Below are 27,536 nucleotides of genomic sequence, written 5' to 3'. Positions count from 1 at the left end.
GCTCTCCTGCGAACCTTGCAGAACTAGCACTCCTGAAGGAAAGGATATTGCGGAGACATGGCTTAGCCACAGCCTGGGGGTGTTTCCAGAATGAGATTTTCACTCTGCAGCGGAGTGTGCGCTGATATGAAACTTCCTGGCAGATTAAAACTGTGTGCCCGACCGAGACTCGAACTCGGGACCTTTGCCTTTCGCGGGCAAGTGCTCTACCATCTGAGCTACCGAAGCACGACTCACGCCCGGCACTCACAGCTTTACTTCTGCCAGTACCTCGTCTCCTACCTTCCAAACTTTACAGAAGCTCTCCTGCGAACCTTGCAGAACTAGCACTCCTGAAAGAAAGGATATTGCGGAGACATGGCTTAGCCACAGCCTGGGGGTGTTTCCAGAATGAGATTTTCACTCTGCAGCGGAGTGTGCGCTGATATGAAACTTCCTGGCAGATTAAAACTGTGTGCCCGACCGAGACTCGAACTCGGGACCTTTGCCTTTCGCGGGCAAGTGCTCTACCATCTGAGCTACCGAAGCACGACTCACGCCCGGCACTCACAGCTTTACTTCTGCCAGTACCTCGTCTCCTACCTTCCAAACTTTACAGAAGCTCTCCTGCGAACCTCATATCAGCGCACACTCCGCTGCAGAGTGAAAATCTCATTCTGGAAACACCCCCAGGCTGTGGCTAAGCCATGTCTCCGCAATATCCTTTCTTTCAGGAGTGCTAGTTCTGCAAGGTTCGCAGGAGAGCTTCTGTAAAGTTTGGAAGGTAGGAGACGAGGTACTGGCAGAAGTAAAGCTGTGAGTGCCGGGCATGAGTCGTGCTTCGGTAGCTCAGATGGTAGAGCACTTGCCCGCGAAAGGCAAAGGTCCCGAGTTCGAGTCTCGGTCGGGCACACAGTTTTAATCTGCCAGGAAGTTTCATATCAGCGCACACTCCGCTGCAGAGTGAAAATCTCATTCTGGAAACACCCCCAGGCTGTGGCTAAGCCATGTCTCCGCAATATCCTTTCTTGCAGGAGTGCTAGTTCTGCAAGGTTCGCAGGAGAGCTTTTGTAAAGTTTGGAAGGTAGGAGACGAGGTACTGGCAGAAGTAAAGCTGTGAGTGCCGGGCGTGAGTCGTGCTTCGGTAGCTCAGATGGTAGAGCACTTGCCCGCGAAAGGCAAAGGTCCCGAGTTCGAGTCTCGGTCGGGCACACAGTTTTAATCTGCCAGGAAGTTTCATATCAGCGCACACTCCGCTGCAGAGTGAAAATCTCATTCTGGAAACACCCCCAGGCTGTGGCTAAGCCATGTCTCCGCAATATCCTTTCTTTCAGGAGTGCTAGTTCTGCAAGGTTCGCAGGAGAGCTTCTGTAAAGTTTGGAAGGTAGGAGACGAGGTACTGGCAGAAGTAAAGCTGTGAGTGCCGGGCGTGAGTCGTGCTTCGGTAGCTCAGATGGTAGAGCACTTGCCCGCGAAAGGCAAAGGTCCCGAGTTCGAGTCTCGGTCGGGCACACAGTTTTAATCTGCCAGGAAGTTTCATATCAGCGCACACTCCGCTGCAGAGTGAAAATCTCATTCTGGAAACACCCCCAGGCTGTGGCTAAGCCATGTCTCCGCAATATCCTTTCTTTCAGGAGTGCTAGTTCTGCAAGGTTCGCAGGAGAGCTTCTGTAAAGTTTGGAAGGTAGGAGACGAGGTACTGGCAGAAGTAAAGCTGTGAGTGCCGGGCGTGAGTCGTGCTTCGGTAGCTCAGATGGTAGAGCACTTGCCCGCGAAAGGCAAAGGTCCCGAGTTCGAGTCTCGGTCGGGCACACAGTTTTAATCTGCCAGGAAGTTTCATAAGTAGTAGTCTGCTAAGAAACAGGACCAGTGGAGATTTTAGCATCCCCTGAGGACCTGGATCTCATTGATGATGCCTCATCCACCATAGACATGGCTACAAATATTCAGTCGGTGGCAGCAGGTGACCCTGAGGCATAACCTGCCTCCTTGCGTGCTTCATGCTTTCCCAGCCTCACGATAACATCGTCCTCCAGTGGAATTGCGGCAGTTCTTTCCACCACCTGGCAGAGCTATGGCAACTGTTAAGCTTTACACCTGCTTTCTCCTTTGCCCTCCAGGAAACCTGGTTCTCGGCAGTGTGGACCTCTGCCCTTCGTGGCTATAATGGATATTACAGGAACTGTAGCGACTATAATAGTGTGTCAGGTGGAGTTTGAGTCTATGTCTTGAACTCAGTATGCAGTGAACGTGTGCCCCTTTAAACCCCTCTTGAAGCTATGGCTGTCAGGATAAGGACGACATAGGAAATAACTGTCTGCAACGTATATCTTCCTCCAGATGGTGCAGTAACCCTGAACACATTGGCTGCACTGATTGATCAACTCCCTAAACCATTTCTACTTTTGGGAGATTTTAGTGCCCATAATCCCTTGTGGGGTGGCACAGTTCTTACTGGCCGAGGCAGAGATGTCAAAAATTTACTGTCACAACTCGACCTCTGCCTCTTAAATACTGGGGCCACAACACATTTCAGTGTGGCACATGGCACATATTTGGCCATTGATCTCTGATTTTGCAGTCCTGGCCTTCTCCCATATATCCACTGGAGAGCACATGATGACCTGTGTGGTGGTGATCGCTTCCACATCATCCTGTCACTGCCCCGTCATAAGGCCTATGGACGCCTGTCCAGGTCGGCTTTAAGCAAGGCAGACTGGGGAGCCTTCACCTATGCTGTCACCGTTGAATCTCTCCCACATGGTAACATCATTGTGGTGGTTGAGCAGGTAACTACAGTGATTGTTTCTGTGGTGGAAAATGCGATCCCTCATTCTTTGGGGTGCCCCAGCGAAAGACAGTCCCTTGGTGCTGCTGGAAGTCGCGGAGGCAATAAAGGAGTGTTGCCGAGCTCTACAGCAGCATAAGCAGAACCCTTCCCTGGAGCGCCTCGTAGCCTTTAAACGGCTCCATGCCTGCATTCACCAGCTTATCAAAAGGCGGAAAGAGGAGCACTGGGAGAGATGCATGTCAACCATTGGGTGCATTCGTCACCTTCCCAAGTCTGGGCAAATATCAAACGAGTTTTTGGGTACCAGACCCTAACAGGTGTTCCAGGTGTTAACATAAATGGCATGTATCTACCGACACACACGCGATTACTGAGCAGTATGCTCACACATCTGCATCAGAGAATTACCCCCAGCCTTTCGCACTCTTAAACGGTGTATGGAAGGGAAAGTCCTCTTGTTCACTACATGCCACAGTGAACCCTATAATGCCCCATTTACAGAGTGGGAGATCCTCAGTGCCCTTGCACATTGCCTCGACACAGCTCCTGGGCACGATCGGATGATTAAACATCTGTCGTCTGACTACAAGCGACATCTCCTCGTGATCTTAACCAGATCTGGTGCGATGGTGTCCTTCCATCGCACTGGCAGGAGAGCACCGTAATACCAGTGCTCAAACCTGGCAAAAACCTGCTTGATGTGGATAGCTATTGGCCCATCAGCCTCAACGACGTTCTTTGTAAGCTGCTGGAACATATGGTGTGTCTGCGGTTGGGTTGGGTCCTGGAATCACATGGCCTACTGGCTCCGTGCCAGGGCAGCTTCTGCCTGGGTTGCTCTACCACTGATAATCTTGTGTCCCTCGAGTCTGCCACTCGAACAGCCTTTTCCAGATGTCAACACCTAGTTTCCGTCTTTTTTTATTTATGAAAAGCATATCACATGACCTGGAAACATCATGTCTTTGCCACATTATATGAGCGGGGTCTCCGAGGCCAGTTCCTGATTTATATCCAGAATTTCCTGTCGTTTCGTACTTTACGTGTTAAACGTGGTGCCTCCCATAGTTTCCCCCATATCCAGGAGAATGGGGTCCCCAGGGCTCTGTACTGAGTGTGTGTCTATTTTTAGTGGCCATTAACGGTTTGGCAGCAGCTGTAGGGGTGTCCATCTCACCCAGTCTGTATGCAGATGACTTCTGCATTTCGTACTGGTGTTGCTGAGTGGTGCCTACAGGAAGCCATCCACAAAGTGCAGTCATGGGATTTAGCCCACGGCTTTCAGTTTTCAGTTGCAAAGCCGTGTGTTAAGCACTTCTGTTGGCGTCGTACTGTTCATCCGGAACCAGGAGTTTACCTTACTGAGGATCCCCTCACTGTAGTGAAGATGTATTGATTTTTAGGACTGGTTTTCGATGCTTGATTGACTTGGCTTCCTCACCTTCGTCAGCTTAAGCAGAAGTGCTGGCAGCACCTCAATGCCCTCCGCAGCCTGAGCAACAGCAGCTGGGGTGCAGATCGTTCTAAGCTGCTGCAGCTATACAGAGCCCTTGTTCAGTCCCGCCTTGACTATGGGATTCTGGTTGATGGTGGAGCGGCGCCCTCAGCATTGCGTTTACTTCACCCAGTGCACCACTGTGGCGTTTGACTAACGACGGGAGCTCTTAGGATGAGTCCAGTGACCAGCATCCTTGTGGAGACTGGAGTCCCTCCATTGCAGATCAGGCATGCACAACTGCTTGCCAGTTACGTTGCACACATTTGTAGTTCTCCTGTGCATCTGAATCTCCTGCGCATCTGAATTACTGTCTCCTTTTCCCACCTATGGTGGTTCATCTCCCGCATCAGTGGCCCAGGTCAGGTCTTACAATTGCAGTTTGCGTCCGATCCCTTCTATCTGAACTGGAGTCCTTGCCTTTACCACCTATATTAGAGGTCCAGTCACATACACCTCCATGGTGTACACCTGGGCTGTGGCTTCGTCTGGACCTTTCACATGGCTCAAAGGACTCAGTTAACCCTGCAACTCTTCACTGTCACTTCCTCTCGATTCTCCACATGTACTGGGGCCATGAGGTGGTTTATACCGATGGCTCATGGTCACTTCGGCTTTGCCTATGGTCATGGAGGACATATAAAACAACACTCCTTACCAGATGGCTGCAGTGTTTTCACAGCAGAGCTGGTGGCCATATCTCGTGCTCTTGAGTACTCCCGCTCATGCCCAGGCGAGTAATTTCTCCTGTGTACCGACTCCTTGAGCAGCCTACAAGTTATCGACCAATGCTACCCTCGTCATCCTTTGGTAGTGACCATACAGGAGTCCCTCTATGCCCTGGAATGGTCCAGTCGTTCAGTGGTGTTTGTCTGGAACCCAGGTCACGTCAGAATCCCAGGCAGCGAACTTGCCGACAGGCTGGCCAAATAGGCTACGTGGAAACTGCTTATGGAGATAGACTTCTCTGAAACTGACCTGCATGCTTTGCAAGGTTTTGTGGCTTTGGGAGATGGAATGACATAATCCCAATACGCACAACAAGCTGTGTGCTATTAAGGAAACTACGAATGTGTGGAAGACCTCTGTGTGTGCCTCTCGCAGGGATCTGTGGTTCTCTGTCAGCTCCGCCTTGGCCATATGTGGCTGACGCATGGTTATCTCCTCCGCTGCGAGGAACCACCTTGGTGTTGCTGTGGCTCACAAATTACCGTCGTCCATCTCTTGCTGGACTGCCCACTTTAAACCGCTCTGCGGCAGACTTAACTTCCCCTATGGTGTTGGCCGACAATGACTCAACAGCAGCTTTAGTTTTACGTTTTATTAGTGAGGGTTAGTTCTATCATTTGCTTTAAGTTTTAGCAGATGTCCTTTGTTCCTGTGTCTCCTCCACTCTAGTGCTTTCAGGGTGAAGGTTTTAGTGTGTTGCAGAGTGGCTGGCTTTTTATCCTCATGGTCAGCCAGCCATGGTAACCTGCTTTCTTGTTTTAACCTCTTCTACCTGTTTCTTGCGTCTTTGTGGTTTTCTTGTCGCTTTTTGTCCATTTAAGTGTTAGTTGCCCTTTAGTTGTGGTTTTTCCTTTCATTCTGTTTTGTGTTGTAAGTCTCATTGTCTTATACTCACCCTTGTGGCATTGTTTCCTTCGGAACAAGGGACCGATGACCTCGTAGTTTGGTCCCTTGCCCCCTCTTTTAAACCAACCGACGAACCAATCTGACGGCGAGCTCTGCGCTGATCTATAACGGTGGGGTGTTCATTTTATGCGGCGCATTTACAGGGGACCCAAAGACAACAGGGTTTCTACTGGTGCCTTCAACTTGGCCTTTGAGGGTGATTCATTGCCTGAAAAGGTCAAGGTGATGGTTTACCCCTGTGATGTTAAACCACACGTCCCTCTCCCTATGCGGTGCTTTAAGTAATAGAAGTTCGGGCACATATCTTCCCACTGCACTTCCAGCACCACATGTAGAGACTGTGGACGTCCACTGCACCCAGATACTCCATGTGTGCCACCTCCCACTTGCATCAACTGTAGAGAGCACCACTCCCCCTGTTCGCCAGACTGCCCAGTACTCCAACAGGAGTGGAAAATCATGGAGTAAAAGACCCTGGACTAGTTGACTTACACATAGGCTAAACATAAATTTGAAAGATTACACCCCATTCGGTTGACGTCCAGCCACAAACAGTGGACCCTCTGGGACTCCAGAATACATCTGCCCCCTTAGTGGTAGGGGGAAAATCTCCTTCTGTTGCTCCCAAAGTACCTACTTCGGGAGTAAGTTCCCCCCCCCCCCCCCCCCCCCAATTGTTCCCCTCACCCCAACCGGAGAAGCAACAACCTCCTCCAGTTCCTCTCATGTGGAAGGGGTCCCTTGGGACTCTCTCTCCCAAGGTCTCCACTAATGCCACATCGGACACTTAAGGAGCCAAAAGCTGCTGGACAAAGAGCTTCACGGTCTTCTTCCGTGCCTGAAGCTACTTTGGAGAAGTCCTCCCAGCAAGCCCATAAAGAGAAGCGAGAGGGCAAGCAAACATAGAAGCCCCAACACCACCACTCTCTACTAATTCTGCACGTGCTGATGAGGTGTTGATCTGAGCGTCCCCTGAGGACCTGGATCTCGCTGATGCCTCATCCACAATAGGAATGGATACAAATACTCAGTCAGTGGCAGCAGGTGACCCTGAGGCGTCACCTGCCTCCTTGCACGCTTCATGCCTTCCCAGTCTCACGATAACGTCGTCCTCCAGTGGAAGTGGGGGGGGGGGGGGGGTTTCCACCACCTGGCTGAGTTGCGGCAACTGTTAAGCTTTACACCTGCTTTCTCCTTTGCACTCCAGGAAACCTGGTTCCCAGCAATGTGGACCCTTGCCCTTTGTGGCTGTAAGAGATATTACAGGAACCATAGCGACTATAATAGTGTGTCAGGTGGAGTTTGTGTCTATGTCCTGAACTCGGTATGCAGTGAACGTGTGCCCCTTCAAACCCATCATGAAGTTGTGGCTGTCAGGATAAGGATGACACAGGAATTAACTGTCTGCAACGTATAACTTCCTCCAGATGGTGCGGCACCCCTAACCTTATTTGCTCCACTGATTCATCAACTCCCTAAACCAGGGGCGGGCAGGAATCCTGCACATTTGCGGTGCACTAGCACGTGTGCAGTTAACAGGTGTTCTCCGTGCACACAGGGGCAAGCTGGCCACCCGCTTATCTCCCCGCCCCACCATACTTTCTGTCCGCTCCTTCCTGTGCAATGCATTTTGTTTCCTAGTTTGCTTTATTGAATGAAGGAATGAGATTAGTAGGAGTGCTTGAAAGATATCGTGGTTTGAAAGAGTACCTATTACGATATGTTTTATTTATCACAGGTGGAGTGGAACAAAATTTGTACATACAGACAAACGCAAACAGTTACTTAAATTTTCATCTCTGATGTTTGCTCTTAACCGACACTTATTAATTCAGCAAATGGTTTTCCAGCTGTCACTATATTAAGCGCAATCTTATAACTGTACATACCGCTGGGCTATTATTGTTGTCATTCTGAAAAACTGAAAACAGTGCTCCATAAAATGTTAAATCAGTTAGATGAGAGACATGGGGAAAGAAAGTCGCAGATCTCTCGTGACAACAGCAACTACGACAGATTCATCTAGTATCGTCAGATCGCTCTTCTTAAGCTCAGTCAATTTCCCCATCCACTCAGAATCCGACAATAAATTGTACTCGTCCTTCTGAAAATTGTTATAATGGCCTTCAATACCAAACTTCCGCTGACCAGCGAGAATACTGCCACGTATTAAACATTTCGAATTTTCACATTTTTGCACAAAGAAAAAATGATTCTCCCATTACTTTTTAAAAGATAGCAAATCTCCACTTCTCCGTTTCCTTGTTTCACTCTGCATTTTCCGGTTCTTGAAATACAACGTTCACTACATAGTGGTCGCTACGCATCAACGTCCGCAACTTAGCCTGGCACTCCACTGCCGCAACCTGCCGGCTGTCGCCACTGTCCCAGTCGACGAGTGCACGTGAGCAGCACACGTGCAGCGCTGTGCGCTCATGAGCCGCGTGCAACGTTTGCCCGCCCCTGCCCTAAACCCTTCCTTCTTTTGGGAGATTTTAATGCCCATAATCCCTTGTGGGGTGGCACTGTGCCTACTGGCCAAGGTAGAGATGTCGAAACTTTACTGTCTCAATTCGGCCTCTGCCTCTTAAATACCAGGCCCCCACACATTTCATTGTTGCTCATGGCACTTACTCGACCATTGATTTATCCTCTGCAGCCCAGAACTTCTCCCATCTGTCCACTGGAGAGCCTACAATGACTTGTGTGGTGGTGACCACTTTCCCATCTTCCCGTCACCCCCTCAGTGCCATTCCCCCGGACATCTACCTAAGATGGTCTTTAAACAAGGCAGACTGGGAAGCTTTCACCTCTGCTGTCACCGTTGAATCTCCCCCACATGGTAACATCGATGTGGTAGTTGAGCGGGTCACTAGAACGATCATTTCTGCAGTGGAAAACATGATCACTTGTTCTTTTGGGTGCACCCGGCAACAGTCAGTATCTTGGTGGTTGCCAGAAATTGCTGAGGCTATTAGAGCTCCATGCCTGTGTTCGCCAGCATATAAAAAGACAGAAACAGGAGAGGTGGGGGAGGTTCGTCTTGACCGTTGGGTGCCATACGTCACCTTCCCAAGTCTGGAAGGAGATCAGACATGTTTGTGGGTACCAGACCCCGATAGGTGTTACTGGCGTTAACATGAATGGCGTGTTATCAATCGATGCAAACGCAATTGCCGAGCACTTTGCTGAGCACTACGCTCGAGGCTCTGCGTCGGAGAATTACTCCCCAGCATTTGGCACCCTCAAACAGTGGATGGAAAGGAAAGCCCTCTCGTTCACTGACATCACAATGGACCCTATAATGCTCCATGTACAGAGTGGGAGCTCCTCAGCGTCCTTTTACATTGCCCTGACACAGCTCCTGGGCCGTATTGGCTCCAGTCAGATGATCAAACATCTCTTGTCTGACTACAAACGACATCTCCTCGTCATCTTCAACCAGATCTGGTGCGATGGTGTCTTTCCATCGTAATGGCGGGAGAGCACCATCATTCCAGTGCTCAAACCCGGTAAAACCCCGCTTGATGTGGATAGCTATCAGGCCATCAGCCTCGCCAATGTTCTTTGTAAGCTTTTGGAACGTATGGTAAGTCGGGGGTTGTATTGGGTCCTGGAGTCACATGGCCTGCTGGTTCCATGCCAGCGTGGTTTCCGCCAGGGTCGCTCTACTATTGATAATATAGTTTCCATTGAGTCTGCCATCCGAACAGCCTTTTCCAGACACCAACACCTGGTTGCAGTCTCTTTTGATTTATGAAAAGCTTACGATATGACTTGGTGACATCATATCCTTGCCATCATATTCTGCTCCCTATTTTTACCCAAAATTTCCTATCGCTTCGTACCTTACGTATCGAAGTTGGTGCCTCCCATAGTTCCCCACATATTCAGGTGAATGGGGTCCTGCAGGGCTCTGTATTGAGTGTATCTCTCTTTTTAGTGGCAATTAACAGTCTAGCAGTAGCTGTCAGGCAATCGGTCTCACCTTCTCTGTATGCAGACGACTTCTTCATTTCATACTGCTCGTCCAGTACTGGTGCTGCTGAATGGTGCCTGCAGGGAGTCATCCACAAGGTGCAGTCAAGGGCTCTAGCCCACGTCTTCCAGTTTTCAACCACGAAGTCGTGTGTCATGCACTTCTGTCAGCATTGTACCGTTTATCTGGAACCAAAACTTTACCTTAATGGCGATCCACTCACTATAGTGGAAACATATCGATTCTTAGGACTGGTTTTTTGACACCCAGTTGACGTTGCTTCCTCATCTTTGTCTGCTTAAGCGGAAGTGCTGGCAGCACCTCAATGCCCTCCGCTGAATGAGCAACACCAACTGGGGTGCAGATCGCTCTACGCTGCTGCAACTGTACAGAGGGCTTGTTCAATTCTGTCTTGACTGTGGGAGTCTGATTTATGGTTCGGCGGCGCCCTCAATGTTACGTTTACTCGACCCAGTGTACCACTGTGGCGTTCAACTGGCAGCAGGAGCTTTTAGGACGAGTCCGGTGACCAGTGTCCTGGTGGAGGCTGGAGTCCCTCCGCTGAAGGTTAGGTGTGCACAACTGCTCGCCAGATACGTTGCACGCATTCGTAGTTCTCCTGAGCATTAGAATTACCATCTCCTTTTCCCGTCAACAGCTGTTCATCTCCTGCATTGGAGGCCCAGGTCAGAGCTTACGATTGCAGTTCGCGTCCAGGCTCTTCTGTCTGAAGTGGAGTCCTTGCCTTTACCACCTATACTCTATGTCCAGTCACGTACACCTCCATGGTGTACACTTAGGCCAAAGCTGTACACTTAGGCTGAATCTTTGCCTGAATGTTTCACATGGTCCTAAGGACTCGGTTAACCCTGCGTCTCTCCGCTGTCACTTCCTCTCGATTCTTGACATATATCGGGACCATGAAGTGGTTTACACTGACGGCTCTATGGCTGATGGTCACGTTGGCTTTGCGTATGTTCATGGAAGACATATTGAACAGCACTCCTTACCAAATGGCTGCAGTGTTTCCACTGCAGAGCTGGCGGCCATTTCTCGTGGTCTTGAGCGCATCTGCTCATGCCGTGGTGAGTCGTTTTTTCTCTGTACTGACTCCTTGAGCAGCCTACAACACTGTCGGCCAGTGCTACCCCTGCCACCCTTTGGTAGCAACCATCCAGGAGTCCATCTATGCCCTGGAATGGTCCAGTCGTTCCATGGTGTTTGTGTGGACCTCTGGCCACGTTGGAATCCCAGGAAATGAACTTGCCGACAGGCTGGCCAAACAGGCTACATGGAAGCTGCATCTGGAGATTGGCATCCATGGAACCGGCCTGCGTGCAGCATTACGCCGCACGTTTTCTCAGCTTTAGGAGACGGAATGGCATAATCTCAGTAATCACAACAAACTGCGTGCCCTTAAGAAGACTACAAATTTGTGGAAGACCTCCATGTGAGCCTCACACAGGGACTCTGTGGTTCTCTGCTGGCTCCGCATTTGCCGTACGTGGCTAACACATGGCTACCTCCTCCGTCGTGAGGACCCACCTTGGTGTCACTGTGGTTCACATACGACTGTCGCCCATATCTTGCTGGACTGCCCACTTTCCGCCACTCTGCGGCAGACTTTTAACCTTCCCAGCACCCTACCTTTAGTGTTGTTTGACAATGCATCAACAGTAGATTTAGTTTTACGTTTTATTCAGGAGGGGGGGGGGGGGCTTTTATCATACCATTAAAGGGTGGGCATTTAGCTTTGTCTCTGAGGTCACCACCCTCCCTTCATTTTAACTCTGTAGCACTTTCTTTGTGTTTGTCTGTCTTGGTGGTTGGTGTTTTTTCTCTACATCTCACCTTGTCTTTTTGGGGTGGGCATTTTAATGTGTGTTGTTACAGTGATCAGCAGCCCAGACCACATCTGCTCCATGGTTTTAATACCTTCTTCTACTTTTCCTTGTGGTGTATGTTTTTGCCATTTTTTGTTCATTCCATTTGTTTTCTTTTTAGGTGTGATGTTGGGTGTTTTTGTACCTTGAGCCTTGCTTGCGTCAGGAAAAAGGGACTGATGAGCCTGTACTTTGGTCCCTTATACTCCAAACCAACCAACCAACCAACCAACAGTTAGGTGGGAGTTGAGAGAACTTGGATTTCATGGTCGAGCAGCTGCTCATTAACTACACATCATGTAGGTACACGCAAAATGACGCCTTGCTTGGGGTAAGGGGCGTAAACGGTGGATGATTGAACAGCGGAAAAATGTTGCGTGGAGTGACAAATCACAGTACACAATGTGGCAATCCAATGACAGGGTGTGGATATGGCGAATGCCTGGTGAACGTCATCTGCCAGCGTGTGTAGTGCTAACAGTAAAATTCGGAGGCGGTGGTGTTATGGTGTGGTCATGTTTTTCATGGAGGGGACTTGCACCCCTTGTTGTTTTGCGTGGCAGTATCAAGCACAGGCCTACATTGACTTTTTAAGCACCTTATTGCTTCCCTATGTTGAAGATAAATTCAGGGATGGCAACTGCATCTTTCAACACGATTGAGCACCTGTTTGTAATGCACGACCTGCAGTGGAGTGGTTACATGACAATAAAATCCCTGTAATGGACTGGCCTACACAGAGTCCTGACATGCATCCTACAGAACACCTTTGGGATGTTTTGGAACACCGACTTCGTGCCAGTCCTCACTCACCGACATCAGTACCTCTCCTCAGTGTAGCACTCCATGAAGAATGGGCTGCCATTCCTCAAGAAACCTTCCAGCTCCTGATTGAGCATATGCCTGCGAGAGTGGAAGCTGTCATCAAGGTTAAGTGTTGGCCAACACCATATTGAATTTCAGCATTACCAATGGAGGGTGCCTCAAACTTGTAGGTCATTTTCTGAAAGGTGTCTGGATATTTTTGATCACATGGTGTATGTGGCTCTCACAAAGGTAGGAGTGCTCTGAGTAAATCATCTTAGATTTCCAAACCACTTTGCATTTCTATGCGTTAAAGTGTGCTAACTGAATATCTCATTCAACATAACCATTCTGTTTAAATTTGCTGCTGGAAAAAAATACATCCTTTGAGAGGTTACTAATTCATTAGAGTTATTGTACAACAGTGCATATGTAGTACATGAAATGATTACATTTATAGATCAATAGCACAAGCAGTCCTGAGGTACCAGGTATCGACCCATGCTGAAACAGCTATGTTAGTACGTGGTGTAGCCTCCGAGGGTGACAATACGGGCGCAGACTCTTTCATGCAGTCGATTGTACAGATGCCAAATAGTGTCCTGGAATATGTTATGCCGTGCCTGCTCGACCTGTTTGTGTAGTTCTTTAAGAGTTGTCGGTTGACGTGTTGCACGAGTCACTTCTTGTGCCATCATATCCCACACATACTTGATTGGAGTCACGTCCAGAGATTGTGCTGGGCAGGAAAGTTGCAGAGCACATTGAGAGTCACAGACAATGTGTGGGCAAGCATTGTCAAGTTGGAACAACACACCCTCTTCCTGTTGCAAGAATGGCAAAGGAATTGGTCTGTAAAAACCTTCTGTCAATTCTGAGCACTGGTTAGCATCCCCTGCAGAAACAGCAAAGGTGAACAAGAGTTGTAGCGTATTGCACACCAGATGATGAGGCCTGGGGTGGGGCCAGTGTGTCTTGGACGAATGCATTCTACGACACAGCACTCAACAGGTCTACATGGTACGCGGGAATGACCGTCACTTTCGTGGAGGCAGAATCTGCTTTCATTGCTGAAGACTGTGACGCACCGTTCCATTTTCCGAGCGAATTCTGTTGGCAGCAGTTGAGCCGTGTGTGATGATGCTGTGACACGAGTAGAAGAAAAGCTAGAGGTGTGTGTGCCCATAGTCCCACTGCTAATCACCAGTTCACAACAGTTTGTGTTGACATGTCTGGGCTCACAAGTCCACTTACATGTGCTGTGGTAGCTGTAAGATCTGCCACTGCTGCCCTAACAATAAGACTATCCTAGTGGGCATCTACATGTGTGAGAATGTTCATGTGACAACTGATATCAGCACTGTTGCACAACTGTCACGACATGTCCAGCTTGTGTTGCGATTCTCCAAAAGGAACTTCCTGACACTCGGAAGGCCTCAGTTTGACCCCTTTGAAACTCGGTCATTTGGCTGTAGGAAGCAAGAGTGCATCTCTGTGGTGTGGTTGCCTACTTGTTTCACATGTGCGCACGACACTGGGCCTTCTGACTGTGAGCATTACCTATTAAAGGGTAGACATAGATGACACTCTGGTAGCTATGCCACTATGCTGTCTGTTGGCTGACGACGTTGCAACCGTTATCAGGATATCTAATATCCCCCAACGTGGCATGTACCGTCATCTCATCAAAATTGATTATGCCTTTCCAGTTGTTCAGTTTTTTTCCCAAGGAACACAGATAGCCAATGTTAGATACCATTGAAACCACTCTTTTCTGAGACTGTTTGGCGATGTCTCTGATCGTGAAGATGTTACTTTGAGTTGTTTTTTGGTGCCCAGATAGGCTGACAGTCATCTGATTTACATTAAGTGAAAACATTAAATACTGGCAACTTCAGTTCTCCTCCATTATGACTATAAATGTGACTTTTGGAGCAGGTTACATACAGTATATTAAAACATGATTCTGCATACCAGTTCGAAAGAAAATAGCACTTTCTTGAATTCTGGCATATCTGACAATGTGATAAAGAATCTGAGAGGCTGTACAGTGTGTTCTTAAACTCTGTAATCTCCCAGTAACACCTATTATCAGGACTGTGGGCTCTCCCACCTACAAGCTAACTAAATGTGTAAATAAATTGCTGTTGCCCTTAGTTGGTTGCTACAAACATCAGTTTAAAACCAATGAGGTTGACCAAGCTGATAGACCAACATGGTTGTAATCTCTCCTTGTATGTTAAAGGTACATCACGCCTTTTAAGAGATCACATGCATTATGATTTTTTTCGTATTCTTTGATGGTCACCCCCTTTTTTTTTTTTTGGCAGTGGACTTTATGTAATTACATGCAGAACAGCCGAACAGCCATAGACTGACCAATCTCGAGAGATACTCGTCAACCCTCTTCCTCATTTCGTTCCATTAATGACATATTAGCCGGCCGCCATGGCCGAATGCTTCTAGGTGCTTCAGTCCGGAACTGTGCTGCTGCTACGGTCACAGGTTCGAACCCTGCCTGGGGCATGGATGGGTGTGATGTCCTTAGGTTTAAGTAGTTCTAAGTCTAGGGGACTGATGACCTATGATGTTAAGTCCCATAGTGCGTAGAGCCATTTAATGACATATTAATAATCTGATCATATGATATCAAAGCTAATCGGCAGTTCATTTAATGCATATAGCTTGCATATCAATGTAAAGTTCATAATCAAAATGGAAAGGTGTACCACAAGCTGGCTTGTCTCATCACCCTTGACCCAGAAGATAGATTTTTAATTATTTTAATGCATAATGATGCAAATATTTCTGAAATGGACCTCCTAGGTTCGCAGATTAAATATCATTTGCATCAGTTCTAAAATATGATGGCTATAAAACCATAAGAAAACTGCAAATACATTAAGCAACTGCAAGATAAGGCTTTAGGACGTATTACTTTATCCAGCATTAACTCTAATGAAATACACTGGGTCCCAAGGAGGCGAGGTAGTCTATTTTCATAATGCCCAAAAAGATAAGATAAATAGCACCCAGTAAAACAGTCAAAGTCTATGCCCAGCATCCTGAATGTTAAGTGTATTGATGACTAGTACAATTACTGTCCCATGTATGAGAAATGTTATAAATTACTGGAAGCCAGAATGCATATGACACAAAAATAGATATTTAGACAAATTAACCATAGCCAAGCTCAGATGCTCAAACTAATATAAAGTTATTTGTAATGAAACAAAAATCTTTGCCCATGCATCACTACACTGGCTGTCACCATGGAGACCATTAAGGCCAGTGTGCAGTGGCAACTTGTGTTGGGACAATGGCTACAGCTGTAGTGGTATATGGTAGTAGGCACTTTTTGCGTCAGAGAAATTCAGTGTTTCTGATCTTCCTATGGGAGCAGTAGCGTTATTAGTGTCCCTCCATTGTAGACAGCACACATCTGGCAGCATATGCAAATTGCATAACTTCTGTCATTGCTTTCAGATTGGCCAGTCGTAGGCTGCATATTGGTTTTAATGGCACCACATTAGCAGTCTCAACAGTCACTTTCTCCTGATAATAATGGTGGAGAAAACCATTGAAAGTTTGAGTTTGTACTCCAGGCTTATGTAGCAGAAAGAGAGAATACGTTGAATAAGGGAAAGGCAATGAGTTAGTTACTCTATAGACGGCTGGGGCATGGCGCACAGAAACAGTAAGAAACAGTTAACACTAGCTGTTGGGGTCTTGGTCTTTTTCTCATGTGAGTACAGACATTCTCTCTCTCTCTCTCTCTCTCTCTCTCTCTCACACACACACACACACACACACACACACACACACACACACAAAACAAACATACAAACATAGACACTTGGGGTGACTGTTGCTGCAAGCGTGTACATTTGGGTGTCTGTGTGGTTGTGTGTGTAAATATGTGCTCTCTCACAAGAAAAAGAGCAATAGTTCGAAAGCTAGTGTTAAGTGTTTTGTATTAAATGTTTGTGTATCATGCACCAGTTCTCTATCAGTAAGTGGGTACTTTTCCCTTATTTACATATTTTTCTGTACAGGAAGCTCCATTATTATAAAAAGAAAACAATTGGACTTTCCCTTAAGGTATTACAAATCCAGGCACTTCATCATCATTAAAGCTGCTATCTTTCTTGTTAGGGATTCGTGTGAATTTTTTTTTCTCAGAATTAAGAGAGAACATGTACATAAAGTTGAAGCCCCATAAGAAGTTGAATCTGTGAAGTGTTCCAGGGAAGCCTCCCCATTGAGGCATATTTTGGAGCCTTCATTAAGTAGTTTGAGAGGCTGTACCAGTGTATACTACTTGAAGGAAAATACTTAGAGGGAAAAAAACTGAAATTTGGGTTATTTCCTCAAAAATTCTTGCATGGTGTTCGTACGTCAATCAAGAACAGCTGTCAATATGAGTAACTTACAAGCAGATATCGTCGGAGTAGTGAAGCAACTTAAAACACTTAATAAAAGCAAGTCTTCCAGTTCGTATTGTATACCATTGGGCTCCTTTCAGAGTATGCTGATCTAATAGCTCCATACTTAACAATCATATACGACGGCTCACTCGCGCAGTTCACACCAATACTCAAGAAAAGCAATAGGAGTAATCCACTAAATTACAGGCTCATATCATTAATGTCAATATGCAGCAGGAGTAAATAACATGTATTCTGTTCAAATGTTATGAATTACCTCAAAGAGAACAGGCTATTGACACAGTCAACACGGATTCCGAAAACAACATTCTTGTGAAACACGATTTACTCTTTACTCCCATGAAGTGTTCAGTGTTATTGACGAAGTATTTCACATTGATTTCATATTTTTAGATTTCCAGAAGGCATTTGACACCGTACCTCAAAAGTGGTTTTAATCAAATTGCATGCTTATGATATATGCGACTGGATTAGTGATTTCCTGTCAGAGGTCACAGTTTGTAGTAACAGGTGGAAAGTCATTGAATAAAACAGAAGTGATTTCTGGCATTCTTCAAGGTAGTGTTGTAGGCCCCCTGTTGTTCCTTATCTATACAAACGATTTAGGTGACAATCTGAGGAGCCAACTTAGGTTGTTTGCAGATGATGCTGTCATTTATCCTTTAGTAAAGTCATCAGAAAATCAAAACTAATGGGAAAAAGATTTAGATAAGATATCTGTATAGTGTGAAATTGGCAATTGACCCTAAATAATGAAAAGTGTGTGGTCATCCACATGAGTGCTAAAAGGGATATGTTAAACTATAGTTACACAAAAAAATCAGTCAAATCTAAAAGTCATAAATTCAACTAAATACCTAGGAATTACAATTATGAACAACTTGAATTGGAAAGAACACGCTGAAAATGTTGTGGGGAATGCGAACCAAAGACTGCATTTTATTGGCAGAACACTTAGAAGATCCAACAGATCTGCTAAAGACACTGCCTACACTACACTTGTCCATCCTCTTTCGGAGTACTGCCGTGCAGTGTGGGATCCTTACCAAATAGGATTAATGGAATGCATCGAGAAAGTTCAAAGGAAGGGCAGCACATTTTGTATTATCGAGAAATAGGGGAGAGTATCACAGACATGATACAGGTTTTGGGATGGACATCATCAAAATAAAGGCATTTGTCATTGCAGCAGGATCCTCTCACTAAATTTCAATCACCAGCTTTCACCTCTGAATGTGAAAATGTTTTATTGATGCCCACCTACATAGCAAGAAAGGATCAACATCAAAAAAATTAAGGAAATCAGAGCTCACATGGAAAGATTTAAGTGTTCATTTTTCTGTGCACTTTTAGAGTGTGGAATAACAAAGAATTATTTTGAAGGTGATTCTATGAGCCCTTTCCCAGGCATTTAAGCATGATTTGCATAGTAGCAATGTACATATAGATATGTCCAGTCTGTGTTCTTGGTGTGTGGAAAGTATTAAAACATTCTCCATCCATTTCGCCATTGCTGCTACACTGTCATCTGTTAAATCTAAAACCATTGTGGATTCTGGGAGAGAATTAAGCTTTTCTGTTCCCATTGGTATTGCTTTTTCCAAAAACATTTGAACATTGCTTCGAATGTGAAATATTTATTCCACGTCATCTTGTGCCTTAAATTGAAGCTTCCTGTATATAGTAAAGATTAGTTGAAGAAAGAATGTCTCACTCTGCCAAGTGTGCAATGACCTCGGTATTCCTAATACTGATGCAAAGATTCAAATGCAGTCCTGGTGGATTAAGTCTGTTACATAAGGAAAGTTGGAGTTTCTTCCCATCCCTCTTTAAGAGTATGTTGTGTACTCGACATTTCTATTTTTTAATAGTGGCCTTTTTTCTTCTGTCACTGTTTTGGTTTTGTTGACCTTTTGTTGTTGAATTTTCCATTTCTTACCTCCCTCTTGTTTTCTTCCTTTGATTTTGTCATTAATGAAATATCTCCAGAATTAATGATCTTAACATTGACATCGCTATTGTAAAGTACCCCATTATTTTTGATTAATGTAATGGTAATAGAAAAACTTTAATCTTAGTGGTTACAATAAATGCTTATACCAATTTTAAAATATAGGTACCGGTATGACAGGAGTTTATATTCTCATGTACAGGTAAAATTCTTGTAACTGCTTCCAAAGTGTGTACATATATAATCAGTCAAAACAATTTTTAGTACAATGAAAAACCAGTAAAAATTTGCAAATTTCACTTTTTTATTCACTCAATGACTAGTTTCGCGGTGTATCCATTTTCAAATCATTGTAACATAGTCAAAAATGTTATTTCCAAACATTCATTTCTTGGAAATACCACTTTTGACTATGTTACAATGATTTGAAAGTGGGTCTCGACCTGAAAATAGTCATAAAATGAATAAAAAAAAAGTGAAATTTGTAACTCTGGAGTGGTTTGTTGTTGTACTGATTAACAGAAGTTACTGATCCACAGCTGTTCCAGCGTGCTGGAAGTTCATAAAACAATTTTCGAATAAATTATGCTACCTTCATTAACTGCTATAATAGGCAGTGTTGTTCCTTATTTTGTGTATAGTGCAGAACAATTCTCATTTCCACAAATGCTACTTATAAGTTTGCAAAATGAGGGCTGATTGGACCCTCTTGAGGAGACCGATGACCTTTGTATCAGATTAGATTATACAACTCAGTGTCCTGGTTATATGCTACTTCATTAACATTGAATCGATTATCAATTTTAATAAAGTAACTTATGACCAAGACTTTGAGTTTTATAATCTAATCCAATACCTAAGATTTGCTTCATATGATGAAAAGTGCATACTGGTTTGTACATTTGTCATACATTCCTGCTTTTAAGTTAAATGTGCTGGAATCTTGCTTCGAATTCCAAATAAACTTCTCTCACATGCTCTTTACAAAGGTTGGAGCAAAAACAAAGGGTTCTTGAAGGAACACTTTTGTAGCTATTAAAGCGTTTTCCTATGAAGTTACATGTCATAACCTCCGTATGGAGTAAATTTGCATCTGTGGGAGGTTTAGTATCTAGAGGTGGGGAATGAGAAGCCACAATCAACAAGACAAATCACTGTGTGTGTGTGTGTGTGTGTGTGTGTGTGTGTGTGTGTGTGTGTGTGTGTGTGTGTGTCCCAGTCACTGATCTGTAATGAGGTTACTTTGCTAGGAATGTAAATATGGTACTAAAGTGACAGGGCTCACTAACTTGTGTTGCTGTTTGCATGCTACATTTCATTGCAATGCTTTAAACCCATGTCCTACCTTTCTGATTTAGGTTTTCCATGATTTCTCTAAATCGCTGCGGGCAAACACTGGGATGGTTCCTTTGAAAGAGCATGACTGACTTCGTTCTCCATCCTTCACTAATCAGATGGGGCCGATGACTTTAGTCCCCTGCCCCAAATCAACCAACCAGCCAGTCAGTCATACAGTTCTGTGTTGGAAAGTGACAAATTGATAAAGTCACAAATCTGTCATGATTTTAGTCTCTTTTGATGCATTACTTACAACTGTTGCTATCATCAGCAACAGCATAGATAATTTTGCAACAGTTGTTAGATTTTATATACTGAATCCATTGTAAATTACTGACCCCGGCATTACTCTCTCCTATCTCAATTAACCAATATTCACAAAGGCCCATGTCTACTGGTCCTCTCTGATTTCATCCAGATTTATGATATATGCAGGGTGTGACCAGAAACGAAGGTGGTGGAAGTGGCAGCTCCAGATAGCAAAGCTTCTAGAAAAAATAGCATTTTTGGCATGAGTCAGCAAATCATGCACCATTTATCTTGGTGTAATTTCCAGGCAGTAGAATGGTTATCTGAGGGTCATGGCATTGAGTTCTTATCCAGCAGCAGCTGCTTTTTATATTAAATTTTTACGTAACTTCCACAGCAAATAACCAGAAATAATGTTAATTACATTTATTGATATTATAATAAAGGCATGAAAAGGAAAGGCAAACACTTGCGCACACACACACACATATCCATCCGCACATACACAGACACAAGCAGACATTTGTAAAGGCCTTTACAAATGTCTGTGTGTGTGTGTGTGTGTGTGTGTGTGTGTGTGTGTGTGTGTGTGTGCGCGCGTGCGGGTGTTTGCCTTTCCTTTTCATGCCTTTATTATAATATCAATAAATGTAATTAACATTATTTCCGGTTATTTGCAGTGGAAGTTACATAAAAATTTAATATAAAAAGCAGCTGCTTCTGGATAAGAACTCAATGCCATGACCCTCAGATAACCATTCTACTGCCTGGAAATTACACCAAGATAAATGGTGCATGATTTGCTGACTCATGCCAAAAATGCTATTTTTTCTAGAAGCTTTGCTATCTGGAGCTGCCACTTCCACCACCTTCGTTTCTGGTCACGCCCTGCATATATCATAAATCTGGATGAAATCAGAGAGGACCAGTAGACATGGGCCTTTGTGAATATTGGTTAATTGAGATAGGAGAGAGTAATGCTGGATTCAGTAATTTACAATGGATTCAGTATATAAAATCTAACAACTGTTGCAAAATTATCTATGCTGTTGCTGATGATAGCAACAGTTGTAAGTAACGCATTCCTGATGAAGCAACCGTGTATTTTATATTATCATTTACATAAAACATTTCATTAATGACTTATAATTTCAGTTGGCTTGGAACTTACTGAGTTCAGTAGCAATACAGTAATAAACTCACTGGACAAAATGCTAATCAAATGTCATGTCAAAGCTTCTAGTAAAGTCAGATACCCACAGATGATGTGAAGTGGGAGACAAGTAATTTCGGGGTGTACACTAGTGTTACACTGTGTCCATGTAGGTCGCAAAGGGCAGTCCCTATCGAGTTCACTGTGTACAATATGGGACATTAGGCTTATCCTATTGAGCTCAAAAAGGCAATGGCCCTGTAGGATAGTGAAGACCATTCTACAAAGGCAGCAGCAGATCTCTGTTTCATTGCCTCACATTTTGCTGTGGTAGAAGTGAAGATGTATCTATGATGAATTCCCTTCAGAACTGCAGCCAACGGAGGGTTCCGATTAAAGGGGTCCAAACAGATTTTTTCCTTACTTGGTGCTAAAGCTCATCTTGGAAGGAGGCAGGAATTGTTGTAAGATCTCAGTGCACCTGTTTTTGATTGAGTACTATTTAGTAGAAAATAGTGTTGACTGAACAGAGGTGCATGCAGCACCCTTTCTCATTCCTAACTGGTTACAATCGGTTAAGAGCTATGACCAACAGGATGTGGTGTACAATACATGTTGTCTTGTCAAACAAATTACTTTTTGACCTGCATGTGACTGATATGTAACATAACATTGGTTATAGACCTTGGGCAGCCATGCAAAGTTACCGTGTGCTAGGGATGCACAATATAGACAAGATTCGGTGCTGTTCAGGGGATATTTTAACTGTGCTGAAGGTGTATGCTGTAATTTATTTGGTTTAAGGCTCAGTGCTTATGGGTGTGTTACATGCTGTTTGGATCAGTATGACCTTTTTTTTGTATAGTAGGCTTATTTTCATGGATTTTAAGTTTTCTAAATTGGCTCCAGTTCTGGAGGTCTGTACACAGATATGCTGATCATATCTAAAATGTAGAAAAAAGTTCAGGTGTTATCAACTCGAACATTGGTTTTGGACCACAAGCATTTGCTGGGCACATTGAATGTAGATGGCATTTGGCATTATCTCCCCCTACCCTCCCACCCCATCCAATGGTGAACTAGCCTGCTTCACCATTTTTAGGGCTATTTGTAGACATCATGGAATTCAATCAATGATAGAACAAATTTTTTTTCTACTAACACAAAGCATTGCCAGAGATGAACAATCACAGTACAGACTGGTAAGTGGACTACAGACCTTCAAATATGTGACCTGACGTTTGTATTGCTTCAATTAAGAGTGCCCAAATTAGAATAATCTTTATATAGATATCACTAAGAAACAAATGGGTTGGTGCAGTTCTCAGAACAACTGACAAACATACATTTGCTTCTTTGTGAATAGAATTTTCCACTTTACTCTGTATGTGAATTATGCCAGTACTAATACATTGCAAATCACAAAATGAAAAGGCTTTAAATAAGAAATTTCACTGTCTCTGTTTTTTAGGATGTTCTTCATGTAGAGAAGGGTGGCTGAAGGATGAAAAAATGGGCTGCATTGATGTAGATGAGTGTTTGTCCTTAGACAGAGCATGCCGTAAAAACCAGTTTTGTGTCAACAATGAGGGGTCCTTTTCCTGTTTAGGTAAGGACACTTCTGTTCATGTGATACTGAGCATTCAAACATTGAGCTTATAATTAATCAGTGTATGGTATTCTGTAGATTCTACCATGCAGGAGAACTTTCAGGGATGTGGAATAAGCCAATGTATTCATTAATTGACATAATATAGTCTACAGAAATTGTTTCTGACTGCTGCCTAACAATTAACCAATCATTTGCAGACTATATATACTGTTTGAGCTCCAAATCAACATTGTATACAACTAACAGAGGGGCTAATACTTTGAAAACAGAAGATTTTACAGTCATATTAAATAAGTGTTCAATTCTTCATCTGCTTAAGATTTAGTTTGATAATTGTCAAAGGATAATTTATTTACAGACTATGAGAATGGAGATAAATTGAAAAGTATCATGGCTACTTATGTTACTTAAGTTGACTGCGGACGCTCAACTTTATGTAATCTGATTTCTTAGAGGTGGAATGGCTTACAGTACCCACTATTAATTCTATTTTTAGTTTGTAATGAGGTCCCCATTTCTTGTTTTCTCTACAGGCAGCTTGTCGAAGGTTGTTACTCCAAACGGGGAAATCTATTTTCACCCCTAAACTTGGTAGCAAAGTTTACAACAGTATAATGTTTTATTTGTGTATAATGTTTGTGAATGTTGCTATTGATCTAAAATTATTATTACTGTCCCCAAACATTTTAAAAAATAAACTTGATAAGTGAGTGAGTGTGTATAATAAGCCAAATGTTTTTCCACAGGCATTTCCAAGAATGGTAGCTATTGTACATGCTATTCTTATTGCTAACTTTTACAGAACACAGGAACAGTATCCCATAAGACAAAAGGCATTAAACATGGAACATAAATTAAAATTTTATTTGCAGATCAATACATTGAGAAATACTGGTTGGTAATAATTAATATAGTAACAAGTAGTAAGAAAGTGAGGGTTTAAAAAGTAACAATTTTCACAGAATTCAGTTAAATTTTTTCACCAAGAGTCAATAAAATGACAAAGTCATTACTTAATGAAGTTATATGCATTTCCACTTCCAACAAGTAAGAAGTGTATCTTATTTGTTCACATGATATTTAATAGCTAGTCAACAGTATTTTCTGATTGTACACACCAAAAAACTTGGACATAAATTCAGGACGACAACTAGATAAGATTTATTGTGGTTTCTCTAAAGCAATTAAGACGAATGCAAGGATGGTTACTTTGAAAAGAACATAGCCAACTTACTTTCACATCTTAGTGCCGACAGAACTTGTGGTCCATCTCTAATGGCCTTCTCATCAACAGAATGTCAGGCCCCAGTCTTCCTTCTTTATATTTCATTAATGGCTTGGTCATGTCTTAGAAAGGCGGCAGTAATGATTTGGTGCGTGAATGTTCAGTGAATATGGCAATGTTTAGGACAATGTTTTTACTACAGTGTATTATGGTCACCTGACAATACTCCAAGAAATTTTGTATTAGCTATGTGTCAGTGTTACAACCCACTGATTCCAAAATTATATTATTTATTACTATCTGCCTTAAATCTCTAAAGTGTATTAACTGTACTATCTAGTCATATGCAACCAAAAAATTACCACTATGTGATATTTTTGCCTCTGCTGTTGTCCAATTTTTTCCCTATAAATTGTTACCATTTCCTGTAATAAAAAGACTGGCATCACATACAAAAAGTGTTGCTGACTGCCTCAGTGTACTGTTTAACATTCTTACATGCTGAAAAGTAATCTTTTTATGACTTTTTTTCTACCTCTGTTTGCCAGTGAAACAGGACTCAACCCAGGTTTTAGGAAGCCATACAAACACCATAACAGTGTAATCTCATTGCCAACAGTTTATGGTAGATCAGATCTAAGGGTTGAGGTAAATCACATATAAAAATTTCAAAGGTGTATGTCATTCACCTCCGTATTATTTTACAGAATGTGACAGAGCGTGTGATGGGTGCTATGGTGATGGCCCTGATCTGTGTATTAAATGTGCCAAAGGTTACAAAAAGGAAGACAACATCTGTGTAGGTAAGCAATGAAAATTGTCAATATTGTTGAATACTAAATTTGGTAGCTGTTGTATTTGAATTTTTGTCCTCTGTAATGATCACAGTATTATAGTTACACAAGTGCAAAAAGTCAATAAATAAAGTTTCAGATATAGACAGACTCAAATAGAAAAATAGTTGGCACAGAGAAGTGAATATTGCGCTAAGAGGTTCACACATTTTCAACTCGGCGGTTTCAGTGCTGCAGAGCAAGACATTCCTTCTCTTTGCAGAAGATAGGCAAGCTAATTGATGATGAGGATGATGATGATGATGATGATGATGTGGTGGCGGGAGAGAATGAAGGAGGTGTGTGTTAATGGGAGAGTGAGGTTTGAGAACTCTGATCAGTTGAGGTATACTGGGCGTAGGAAAGCTTATGTCATTCTGCAAGCTGTGAATTTGGTATTTCAACTCCTCTTGCTCGCTTGAATGTCTCTTATTATTTTTTGTATTTTCCATTCATTGAATGTTTGCCATGGGAACCTATCCATCACATACCATGTCTTCTTCCTTCCATCTCAGCATCTTCTCATAATGTTCAGAAACACACTATCCACATACTGTAAAATTAGTCTGTACTTAACTGTTAAACTGGCTGAATAAATTCCAGATAGCTTCTCCATCAGTGAAAAATTGCTCCCATCGCCCACCTAGCTGTGTGACAGTTGCACAGAGGGTGGACGAATTAGAGATGTAAGCACTCTGTGCTTGCTTAGTTAGTTATTTAGATAGTTAGTTTGATGTTCCAGGATCATTTTGCATGATAAATTGTAATGATGTGGAACAGATCATTTTACATCTACATCCCAAATTAATTTGTAAGTATGGCTACACACTGAACATCCACAAGTTAAAAGAAAAGAAAGAAGAAGGAAAAAAATTATTAGCACTCCCTGTCCACCATCTTTTACATGTTATAGTAATGGAAATTCTTCTATGGAATAAAAGGAGGTGTTAATGAGAGAACTTTTAATTTTTTTTTTTTTTTTTTGTCAGATTTCAGTTTGCTGTCAGACACTTTTTATATCCCTGGGTAAGTGATCAAGTGGCAGCCTAGCACACCCATTTTTGTGCTAAAGTCAACCCAATGTGGTATAATGACTGTCTTTTTTCCTTCTGATATTGGAATTATGTACATCATTGTTCCTTATGAACTGCAGTAGATTATTTACAACAAAGTTTATGAGGTAATAAATATACTGTGAAGCAGTAATGAGAATGCCCAAATCCTTAAACAGATGTCTACAAGATTATTGTGGATGAGAACCACATATTATTCTTACAGCACGTTTTTGCGCATGAAGACTTTCTTCCTTAAAGAACAGATACCCCAAAACATTATTCCATCTGACATTAGTGAATGAAAATAAGCTAAATAGTCAACTTACTGTTTTGTCTCTCCCCAAGATTTGCAATGACTATAAGTGCAAATGTGGTAGAGCTAAGTCATTTTCGAAGTTCTAAAGTGTGCTTTTTCCAATTTTAATTCTCATGATTATGGACACCTAAGAATTTTGGAGTTTCCACCCTATTTATTATTTCCTCACAACATGTTACACACATCACTGAACTAGTACCCCTAGATGTGCAGAACTGAATATGTTGTGTCTTTTTACAACTCAGCATAAGACCATTCACAGAAAACAAGTCAATGATACTCTTAAGAACACTGCTTACCATTTCTCTTGTTTCTGCATGTACACTTGGACTGATTATAGTACTAGTGTCATCTACGAAAAGAACTAATTCTGCTTGTTTTATTAGATGGAACATCATTTACATGTGTGAGGACCAATAGTTGATCTAAGATTGAGCCTTAGGGAACCCCATGTGTGATTTCTCCTCAGTCAGAATAACATCCCCAGACTATAGTTGTTGAATTACTAAGTACAACGTTTTGCATTCTTTTTGTTAGATATAACATTATCCATTGGTTGGTGATACAGCCAATCCCATAAAACTTCAATTTATCTTAGGAGAACACTGGGATTCACAGACCAATTTCACTTGTGCCTCTTCTCTCAAAAATAATAGAATATTGCATACTGCAGCAAATATGCATACACCTATCGGACAATAACATATTAAATGATTCTCAGTATGGATTTAGGTCAAACTTATCAACAGTCAAAGCAGTTGAAAACCGTATCTCTTTTGTACTAAGCTCA

General features: G+C 43.2%; 1 protein-coding gene across 1 annotated transcript in view; it reads left to right on the top strand.

Moving 5' to 3' along the window:
- The window catches only part of LOC126185086 (cysteine-rich with EGF-like domain protein 2), a 105,687-nt gene that overhangs the window by 66,549 nt on the left and 11,602 nt on the right, over positions 1-27,536 (top strand). The window contains exons 6-7 of the mRNA XM_049927874.1: positions 23,177-23,314; positions 25,250-25,345. Coding sequence (XP_049783831.1) covers positions 23,177-23,314; positions 25,250-25,345 — 234 coding nt within the window. The remainder of the gene's footprint in view (positions 1-23,176; positions 23,315-25,249; positions 25,346-27,536) is intronic.

This window comes from Schistocerca cancellata, chromosome 4 (assembly GCF_023864275.1).
Source record: "Schistocerca cancellata isolate TAMUIC-IGC-003103 chromosome 4, iqSchCanc2.1, whole genome shotgun sequence".
Classification (NCBI taxonomy): domain Eukaryota; kingdom Metazoa; phylum Arthropoda; class Insecta; order Orthoptera; family Acrididae; genus Schistocerca; species Schistocerca cancellata.
The sequence above is the reverse complement of the archived record's forward strand: the minus strand, read 5'-3'. Positions and strand labels throughout refer to the sequence as shown.